Below are 11,319 nucleotides of genomic sequence, written 5' to 3'. Positions count from 1 at the left end.
TGAGAATCACAAGACCCAGACCTACATTTTGATGTATAGTATGTCTCTGCAATATTAAAAATGAAGGCACAGTCGCAGTTTAGAAATTGCCCTTCAAATGTGAGCTTTGCAGAGTGGAGTTTCAATGAATGTCAATGGACTGCGTGAGTTGCAAACAAATGGTCATATTGTGAAAACTATAAGGACTATGACTTAGCTGTAGACATTTTTAGTGGCAGCAGGGATAGCTGAACATTTTGATATACGATTTGTGTAGTTTGGCCTGAAAATGAGGGAGTGGTGGCAGTTTAGAAATCATGTCCTGATTTTTCAGCTTTTGCCAGCTCCCACTCTAGCTTTGCCATTCATTCCTATGGGACAAATTTCGCCACAAGAACGACGATATTCCGAGAACCATTTGGCGAAACGTTCCACAAAGTAATAGCAATCCGATCGGGAACAATCTGCACGTTTTGGTACATTTTCGTCTATGTAGTGTAAAAACTGTGGGAGGAGTTAGGGTGGCAAATTTGGCTATAATGAGAATAATAATAATAATATATATGTGAGATAACATTAAGTGGTCTTGCTATGCAAGAACACTTAATAATATATATGTGAGATAACATTAAGTGGTCTTGCTATGCAAGAACACTTAATAACTAGAAAAGCTACAATTTCTGGGGAAATTGTGTGAAGTGTTCTTGCCTCCACCAGTAGTCTACAACTGGAGTGGGCGGAGTAACTGTTATCATTTATATAGCACATTTAATTGCAACGTTGTTGCCCAAAGTGCTTCACAGCTACATTAAAACATACAGTTATAAATACATTAGCAGGTGCAAATGGCCCTGTCTATGACATCACTTGCTGCTGCAGCCTTGCACAGGTCAGAGTATTTTTGCGGTTGCCATCTTCAAACGGTCATATTTTAAAAACTATAAATCCTACAGTGAAGCTTTATATTGTGAGAATCACAAGACCCAGACCTACATTTTGATGTATAGTATGTCTCTGAGATATTAACAATGAAGGCACAGTCGCAGTTTAGAAATTGCCCTTCAAATGTGAGCTTTGCAGAGTGGAGTTTCAATGAATGTCAATGGCGTGGACATTTTTAGTGGCAGCAGGGATAGCTGAACGTTTTGATATAAGATTTGTGTTGGTGGGCCTGAAAATGAGGGAGTGGTGGCAGTTTAGAAATCATGTCCTGATTTTTCAGCTTTTGCCAGCTCCCACTCTAGCTTTGCCATTCATTCCTATGGGACAAATTTCGCCACAAGAACGACGATATTCCGTGAACCATTCGGCGAAACGTTCTACAAAGTAATAGCAATCCGATCGGGAACAATCTGCACGTTTTGGTATATTTTTGTCTATGTAGTGTAAAAACTGTGGGAGGAGTTAGGGTGGCAAATTTTGCTATAATAATAATATATATGTGAGATAACATTAAGTGGTCTTGCTATGCAAGAACACTTAATAACTGGACGACACACAGTTTCAGGAGCAGAACTGAAAGCTTTATTCCACACTGGCCTTTTAAAGCATGCTCCCATGCAAGGGAGGGATTACATTCATTAATACAGTAGTCAATCCTGTCCTGGTAACCTCCCACACATCTCCTCCCCTCAGCCGGCATCATAATCCCCTTATCCAGTACAGCAATTCCCCGTTTCTGGATGTACTCCTAAACGTAGGGGTACCCCTTTAAATCATACATCCCCTGGTAGCCCTGATCTGGGTGAACAACATATCCAAAAATCACCCAGATCAGACCAGGGGTTCGGGAAATTTATGGAGGGAATAAAATGACCGACCGCACTGAGTGAAACAGCCGAATGCGGTTCCATGTGAATAGGCCCTGCGGTCGGTCCTGGAGTCAGGGAATAAATGGCATGAAAACCTCTAGCTATAGAGGCTAGGGAGGGTTCGCCTGAATCCCCTCGTCTGGTTCTGTCTATCTACCGAACGAGGGGCTGTTCGGTAGTTAGGAACCGAACGGACCGGGCTTGTGGAGGTTTCAGCGGTGTTCGCCTAGTCGAGTGTCCGATTTGAGTTCCAGACACTCGACGGCAAAACACCGCTGTTCGGGAGTTTTAAAATGGCTGTCGCCACGTGTTCATTTGTCGAATGGCGGCCACCCCCGAGAACAAAGGACGGCTACTTAACTTATCAATTACCCGTTTGCAACAATGTTGCAATGGGTAATTGAGGACACACTTCACACAGGGGAGGTCTGATTGTTCGGTAGTTTCATTCCCTTAGTTTATTCGAATGATTCTACCGAACAATCAGAGGAATACATTTCTTTTACACACATCTAAAACCAGCAGTTTATACGAATGCAGCTCTTCACATGAAATTTGCAGGACAGCCTAGTGCCATCCGCTACATATGGTTTCTCTCATGTGTGAGTTCTCTGATGGCGGACACGATTTGCTTTTGTGATAAAACATTTTCCACATTCAGGACATGAGAATGGTTTCTCTCCTGTGTGAATTCTCTGATGACAGATGAGCACTGTCTTTGTGACAAAACATTTTCCACATTCAGAACATGAGAATGGTTTCTCTCCTGTGTGAGTTCTCTGATGACTGACAAGCTCTGCTTTTGTGACAAAACATTTTCCACATTCAGAACATGGGAACGGTTTTTCTCCTGTGTGAATTCTCTGATGGCGGACAAGCTCTGCTTTTGTGACAAAACTTTTTCCACATTCAGAACACGAGAATCGTTTCTCTCCTGTGTGAGTTCTCTGATGACTGACAAGCTCTGCTTTTGTGACAAAACATTTTCCACATTCAGAACATGGGAACGGTTTTTCTCCTGTGTGAATTCTCTGATGGCGGACAAGCTCTGCTTTTGTGACAAAACTTTTTCCACATTCAGAACACGAGAATCGTTTCTCTCCTGTGTGAGTTCTCTGATGACTGACAAGATCTGCTTTTGTGATAAAACATTTTCCACATTCAGAACATGGGAACGGTTTTTCTCCTGTGTGAATTCTCTGATGGCGGACAAGCTCTGCTTTTGTGATAAAACATTTTCCACATTCAGAACATGAGAACGGTTTCTCTCCTGTGTGTGTTCTCTGATGACAGACAAGAGTTGAAAGGTGCCAAAAACACTTTCCACATTCAGAACAAGAGAACCGTTTCTCTGCTGTGTGTTTTCTCTGATGACTGACAAGAGTTGAAAGGTGCCAAAAACACTTTCCACATTCAGAACAAGAGAACCGTTTCTCTGCTGTGTGTTTTCTCTGATGACTGACAAGAGATGAAAGGTGCCAAAAACACTTTCCACATTCAGAACACGCGAACGGTTTCTCTCCTGTGTGAGTTCTCTGATGACTGACAAGAGATGAATGTTGCCTAAAACATTTTCCACATTCAGAACACGCGAACGGTTTCTCTCCTGTGTGAATTCTCTGATGATTGACAAGAGTTGAATGTCGCCCAAAACATTTTCCACATTCAGAACACGAGAACGGTTTCTCTCCTGTGTGAGTTCTCTGATGATTTACAAGATCTGCTTTTATGATAAAACATTTTCCACATTCAGAACACGAGAATCGTTTTTCTCCTGTGTGAGTTCTCTGATGATTGACAAGATGTGAAAGTTGCCTAAAACATTTTTCACATTCTGAACATGAGAACGGTTTCTCTCCTGTGTGAGTTCTCTGATGACGGACAAGATGAGATTGTAGCCCAAAACATTTTCCACATTCAGAACAGGAGAATGGTTTCTCTCCTGTGTGAGTTCTCTGATGACTCACAAGATCTGCTTTTGTGATAAAACATTTTCCACATTCAGAACATGGGAACGGTTTCTCTCCTGTGTGAGTTCTCTGATGATTGACAAGAGTTGAATGTTGCCTAAAACATTTTCCACATTCAGAACACGCGAACGGTTTCTCTCCTGTGTGCGTTCTCTGATGATTGACAAGAGTTGAATGTTGCCTAAAACATTTTCCACATTCAGAACATGGAAACGGTTTCTCTACTGTGTGAGTTCTCTGACGACGGACGAGATCTGCATTTGTGACAAAACTTTTTCCACATTTAGAACATGAGAATGGTTTCTCTCCTGTGTGAGTTCTCTGATGACAAACGAACACTGCTTTTGTGACATAACATTTCTCACATTCAGAACACGAGAAATGTTTGGGGTTTATGTTTACCATCTCCTTTGAGAACATACAGGAATCTGACAAAATACTTGGTTTTTCAGAGTTAGACTTGGTTCTGTTTTTAATAGATTTCTTCATAGCCTTGCTTCATGTATTTCTTTTCTTGTCACCTCTCTTGACAAATACACCTGAAAGAAATATACTGGGCGTTAAAGAAAATTGCTATACTTAGAAAAACAGACAATATTTGTATAATTTATAAGAGATATGACCATCAGGTGTCATAGTGATTGCGAAGAAATCAAGTATTTTGTGTGCATTACCCATTCACTAGCAAAATTGTGTATACTCCTTTTTACTTTAATTTGCTTTGCAAAATTAGATTTAGCGCATAAAGCCTCACATATCTGCATTTATGCTAGAGGAACAAATTACACATACTGTGTATATCACATACATTCTAATCACATATATTCTAAACACATGCAGCACATAATTTCACTGTTATCCCCCCTCTATCTCTGCCACTGGAAGGCTGTGCCAAGTATCTACTACTCTTTTTCTATCACTCCTACCCTCTAGCACTTATACTATTGAAATTGTAGTAGATACCTGGTTTGACCTGCCCGTGGAAATGTACTGGGATTAGAGTTGAGCAGACACCTGGTTGTTCGGGTCCGGCAGAACTTTGAAAAAAATCAATGGGGACCCGAATTTTTGGGCACAAAAATGCCTATAAAAAACTCATGGAAAGGGCTAGAAGGCTGCAAAAGGAAGTAAAATACGGGTAAGAGTAGAACAAGTGCCCTGCAAACAAATGTGGATAGGGAAATCACTTCAAAATAACAAAATAAGCAGCCGCTTAGTAGATAACTCTTTAATTCCCACAGTATTAGAGAGCTATCTACCAAAAAGCTGAAAGACCTAAATTGGTCTTTCAGCCACATTTACTAATATTAAGTAAAGATTAGCTATACCGCGAGTAGGGCCATGTCTAGTAAACAGTGAGCAGCCACTGTTAGTAGGCACACAAGTCAAATGCTTTGTGACAAAACGTGTAACAAAAACACCCCAGTTAACCTGTATAATGGCTGCGCGTGTGTGTGTGTGTGTGTGTACTTTTCTACACTGTGCCTTTGCGCCGGTATTTGGTGCACAAAGACACCGTTCAGTAGTTCTAAACACATTTAACCTCAGAAGGTACGCCTCCGTCTGATGTGAGCAGGTGGGCGTAGAGAATGCGATCTCTATGCCACACTTGAGAGTGTCTAGTGAGGAAAAAATAATTGTTTTATCTATGGAAAGGAAAAATGTAAAAGTGACATAAAAAATGAATGAATAGAGAGGATTCCTCTCACAATATGAAAATGAATGGATATGTAATAAACAAATGTAATAAATATAACATAAAATATAAGTAACAAATAATGTTATATGAGATGGATATGTAAAAAACAAATATGATGAATAAGAACAATAAAAAAATATGTTATATAAGGGACATAATAAAAATAATATATTAATTTATGAGTGAGAAAAAAAATGGGTAAGGATGTAGAGCAGAATAGGAAAAAATATAAATAAAAATATTGTAAAAAAGTTTATGTAAACAAGAATAGTAAAATGTTTAATAGCTTATTAAAAAAAAAATTGGAATAATAAAAAATAATTGTAAAAAATTATTGTTAAAAAATTATTATAAAAAATTAAAAAGATCAAATTCAGCATTGAGTCCTTCTGGGAAGAGAGTTTTAAGTTGAAAGACCCAATACATTTCTCTTTTGCCTAAGATATTTGTAATGTCTCCACCTCTCCATGGAAGGGTAACCTGTTCTATCCCGATAACTTTTAAGAGTGTCGGGTCTTTATTGTGTATTAGGAAGTGTTTAGAGACTGAGTGATTGTCGTAGCCTCTTTTAATGTTACGGCAGTGTTCTGCCAATCTTACTTTGAGACATCTTTTAGTCATGCCCACGTACTGGAGTCCACATGGGCATTCTAATAGGTATACAACGCCTTTAGTGTTACACCCAATAAAGTATTTAATCGGGTAAGAGGTTTTGGTAATGGTAGAGGAGAAATTAGTAATTTTAGAATGTGTGGTACCTTTTGTGGTTTTACACACAATACATTTATTGCACTTAAAGAAGCCTTTGGGCCTGGATAAAAAAAAATGTCTTTGTTGTATACTGTTTTTAGTGTAGTTCTTAGTCAGGATAGTTCTGAAATTGGGGGCTCCTCTAAATATAACATTGGGTCTATCTGGAATATGATCCTTTAAAAGATCGTCCTGTTTTAAAATGCATTCACTTTTAGAAAGCTTCGGCGAAACGCGTCAAGTGAGGAAGAATTTTGGACTTTTATACAGGACTGGTTCTATAGTTTATTATTCACTTTTTACTTATTGTATTAAAGTATAGATATTTTTTTTTAAACTATCCAGTCACTTCTCTTGTCCTCCTTCCTATCTAATACTGCTTTGCTGCTATACCTGGGTCCACTATATCCCAAGGTGGGGATTATTCCACCTGAAATTCTCCAAACTAGAGCAGGTCATTGCTCTAGTATATGTAAGTAGGATCATCCACTTTTTTTACAATATTTTATATTTACGTACTATACCATGTGGCGTATTTTACTCTTGTTTTTCATATAACGAATACTTACACCTATAAATTCACCAACGGTCTTGAACCTCAAGAAATCCATAGACGGGGATTATTCCGTCCAGGCTCCTAACACCGAGCTGATATAGCTCCTCAAAGTGTGAGTGTGAATATAACACCTTTGTTCTTGTGGAATTGTATCGTTCATACATACTGTACCATTATTTGTATTTTTGTTTCTCTTTTTTTAAGTTACTCCGCTGGCCAGTATTTCTACTAAACGTATGTACATTTTCTGATTTTTAGCGCTGTTCACCTTTCTATTTTATCTGTCCATTTATCACAAGGTAGAGGGAACATCTTGTTGGTGAACTGCTGCTCACCCCTGAGAAGAGAGCGCTTATTATTCTTTTGCATTTGCTGTTTTAAAATGTGCCAGTGTTTATTTATGATTTTTTTTAAAGTTTTATTTTTATTTTTAAAATCTAAGATAATGGGTAATTGTGGGGGGTCTTCTTTTTTGACTTTATATTTTAAGAGCTCCTTTCTCTCCTTTTCTTTAACCACCCCTAGAGCTGTATCTAATTTGTCTACCTCATAGTTTTTTTCTAAAAACATATTTTTCAATGAGGTAGATTGAACATTAAAATCAGCTGTAGATGAGCAGTTTCGATGGAGGCGGAGAAATTGGCTTTTTTGGAATGCCTTCCAACCAAGGTTTATAATGACAGCTGGTCTGGTCTATTATCGCATTGGTGCATACCTCTTTAAAAAAAGTTTTAGTTTGGATACGCCCATCTAGAATAAAAATATTTAAATCTAAAAAATTGACTGACAACTTACTAAATTCTGACGATAAAACAATGCCCCTATCATTTACATTTAGATGATCTAAAAACAGCTTAAGAGACGTTTCTGAACCCTTCCAGATAAAAAAAAGATCATCAATGTAACGAAAATAAGAAACCAGGTTTGCCCGCCAGCCATGGTCACCCCAAACAGCTGAGGCTTCCCAATCTGCCATGAAGAGGTTGGCATAGCTGGGGGCAAACCTGGTACCCATGGCTGTGCCCTTCTTTTGTATATAAAATTAATCTAAAAAACAGAAATAGTTATTTGTAAGAATAGTGTAAATACCTTGTATAATAAAATCAATTTGAAAGTCTGGAATTGAACTGTTTTGTTTTAAAATCCTTTCTACTGCCTGACATCCAATATTGTGTGGGATTATGGTGTACAGGGATTGTACATCACAAGTTACTAGTATATAATCAGGGCACCAATTAAAATCACTTAAAAAAGATAAAAGAGTCAAGGAGTCTTTCAGGTATGACCTAGTTTCTTTGACTAAAGGTTGTAATAAAATATCAATATACTCGGAAAGATTGGATAAAACAGAATTAATACCAGATACTATTGGTCTTCCAGGGGGTTCTTTTGCATTTTTGTGTATTTTTGGAAGAAAATAGATGACTGGGATTTTAGGATAGAGAATATTAAGGTAATCAAATTCTTGTTTGTTGAGAATACCCATGTCTAATCCTTTTATCAAAAATTCACTTAAAATATCTTTAATATTAGAGGTAGGGTCATAGGGTAATTTATTATATACCTCAGGATCATTAAGTTGACGATTCGCTTCTTTTATATACATAGACTTTGATAGAATAACTAAACCACCACCTTTATCGGTGGGTTTGATGACGATTTCTTCGTCTTTCTGGAGTTCTTTGAGGGCTTTCCATTCCTTCTGAGTAAGTTTCTGTTGATCATACTTGTTATGTTTAATTTTTTCAAAATCCTTCAGGACCAATTTTTCAAAGACTTCTATAGGCCCTGATTTAAAATAAGGATAAAATTTGGAAGGATTTTTTAAAACAGTGTGTGTAGTAGGGCGTTCAATGGAGGTGTCAGAATTGTGATGTTGCGAGACTGGATTTGATTCTGTGGAAATGTTGCTTTTTTGAGTAAAAAATCTTTTTATTGTAGCTTTCCTCACAAATTTGTTAATGTCCAGAAATGCTTGAAAGGGTTTAAAAGAATTGGTGGGAGCGTATTTAAGACCTTTACTTAAAACTAGAAACTGAGTGGATGTTAAAACTTTTTGAGAAAGATTAAAAATTCAAATTTTTTTCTCATCTATCGTACTTATTGTCTCTCCTTCCTTTCTCTTTTGTAGTCTTCTGCCACCTCTCCTTCCTCTATACTTAAGCTTCTTTTCCTTACTCTGGGTAAGTATGGGGTCTGTGTGTGAGGTAGATTCTGTGTACGAATGTCTAAAAAATTCTCCTCAATCTCAGAATCAATAGACAGTAATTGATATCCATTATTGTGAGTGTAATTAGGTGGTGACTTTGGGAGGTCTAAGTATTTGTGACCAAATCTAGACCTTTGTGGTCTGGGTGTAGGTGTTGAAGGTTGAGTGTAACTCGATTTGTTTGTAGTGGTATGTTGAGGAAAATTTTGATAGTCTGGTGATTTGTGATATTTGTGGGTTTGATAGTTAGATGCTTTGTGATTGTGTGATACTCTTTGTCTGTTTGGTGATGGATACTTTCTATCGTGATTTTTTTGGGAGTAAGTGGAAGGTCTTTGTCTATTATGGGGGTAATAGTTGACTTGACGGTGACGGTATGGTGGTGGTGGAGAAGAGTGATATTGTGATTTGTTGTAGCGATAAGAATTGGTATGGTGAGTGTGTTCGTAATCTTGGTTCCTATTCCTTATGGTGGATGTTTCAGTGGTATATTTTTTGTGTAGATTGTAAGTCCTCACTTGATTGTTACTGTAGTCTTGTTTATCTCTTACATATTTTTTTATTTTAATATGTTTTGTGTCCATTTCCACTTTTTCAATTTTACTTTGTATTAAAACTGAATTTTGCTTGACTTATTTTTCATATAGCCTGTACATGTTCTGTGGAATCTGCATTGAACCATATATTCCAAACTACTGAACGGATCTGGGTGAATTTTGGATATGTGGTTCACCCAGATCCCCCCGGTTCAGAGGATAATCCTGTATTTTCCTGCCTGTGATACTTAAGTTAGTCTATTGTGTTGAGATAATTGTATCACAGGCAGAGGGGAGGATTTATGATGTAATGAATGAGAGTGTTAGCTGTGTTGTAATGTGTTGATTGGCTGTTCTTCAAAACCCTGTGAGCATTACTATGTTTAAAAGAGGCTAAAAAAAAGAGGCTGTATGTGCCAGTAGTCAGTTCTTCTTCACCCTTCAAAACATAGCTGTGTCTCGTTGAAAGGGAATTTGCAGCTTAATCACAAGCTGTTTACAGAGCTCTGCCTCTCTATTGCTCCAGGGATCCAACAGATAGGACTTCACCTCTCCCCTACAACACAGCATCTTGCACCTACGGCAGATACCCCTTACTACCCTGGGTAGCCGTTACACTGTTGGCAGCAGCGGGATGGTCCTTTCATCCACAGAGCAAGCGTTGAATGGAGCATCAGTATGCCAAACTGAAAAGACCGACTGTAACGGATCACCTGGCACCCCGACTGGGTACCTCCGTTGAAGGATGCTCCTAGTGCTTCCTGAGGACTCCAAGCACTGCAGCAGACGCCATAACCACCGTAGACTCCTTCAAAGAGCAAAACAGGAACAAGCTCTTACAAGAGCTTAGCGGTGAATATAGCAAGAGAGTATGCAGAGCATAGCAATTCCTTGTAGCAGATTCCCCCAATAAGAGACGGCACTCCAAATTGAGGGTGAAGTAGAACTGAAGCTTTTAATCAAACACTCTGCTTTTATGCACATTTTACACACATAGTACTGCCCACAGGGTTTTGCAGAACAACCAAATCAATACATACAATACACTCAGACACTCCCACACAAAATCCTCCCCTCTGACTGTGATATAATTACTGTACACAATGGTCTAATGTAATTATCATAGGCACAAAAATACACAGTTTTACACAATATTCATAACTCTAAAAGTATACATCACATTCACATAATGAAATTCAATTTCAGAATCAGCGTACAAACATTTGTCAAACTCATACAAATTGGTTCAGTGGGAAAAGTTAGTTGGAAATCCCTTTGTGACCACCTGCAAGCATGACTTGGGTGTGGTAAGCCAATTACCTCCAGCATACAGAAAATAGCTCTGTTCACAACAGTAAAAACACCAAAATACATAATTCCTATTATACTTAACAGAACCCCCACATTCAACCTATCCCCAGATTTCTTGGATCTGAGCACTCACTACATCTGGACAGTGCTCAGATACCACAAAACACAGTCAAATTGCCATGGGGTTAAACCATAGCAACAAGTTCCAACTGGTCTGGCAGTGTCCCTGGGACAACGCCCTGCTGGAGAACAAAAGACAGGAAAAGGGGGAGGGGCACACCTTCTCATGTATTCAAAGGGGCAGAAAAAGTGTTTCAATATCCAATAAGCCCAAATAATGTCTTTAAAGGGCAATACAACCCAGGGGCCATAGTCACATGGCAGGAGGCTGGCAGTCTTCTCCAATGCCCAGTGTTGAGGTTGGTTTTGCCACACCAACACTGAAGGATCTGCTGGAGAGCCAAGGGTGGAGTGCCAGTAATAAGCCCAGTTAAAGTT

At 38.5% G+C, this 11,319-nt stretch overlaps 1 protein-coding gene across 5 annotated transcripts in view; it reads right to left on the bottom strand.

The window, feature by feature from the left end:
- Positions 1-1,478: 1,478 nt before the first annotated feature.
- The window catches only part of LOC134568452 (oocyte zinc finger protein XlCOF7.1-like), a 47,540-nt gene continuing 37,699 nt past the window's right edge, over positions 1,479-11,319 (bottom strand). For 3 of the 5 annotated variants that reach the window (XM_063427053.1, XM_063427051.1, XM_063427052.1), the window contains one exon: positions 1,479-4,299. In XM_063427053.1, coding sequence (XP_063283123.1) covers positions 2,387-4,249 — 1,863 coding nt within the window. In that variant the 5' untranslated portion in view covers positions 4,250-4,299 and the 3' untranslated portion in view covers positions 1,479-2,386. Of the gene's footprint in view, positions 4,300-4,723; positions 5,042-11,319 lie in introns of those variants that run through there. The other 2 variants (XR_010084035.1, XM_063427050.1) reach the window with 2 other exon arrangements.

The sequence above is a fragment of the Pelobates fuscus genome, chromosome 7 (genome assembly GCF_036172605.1).
Source record: "Pelobates fuscus isolate aPelFus1 chromosome 7, aPelFus1.pri, whole genome shotgun sequence".
In the NCBI taxonomy this organism is placed as follows: domain Eukaryota; kingdom Metazoa; phylum Chordata; class Amphibia; order Anura; family Pelobatidae; genus Pelobates; species Pelobates fuscus.
The sequence above is the reverse complement of the archived record's forward strand: the minus strand, read 5'-3'. Positions and strand labels throughout refer to the sequence as shown.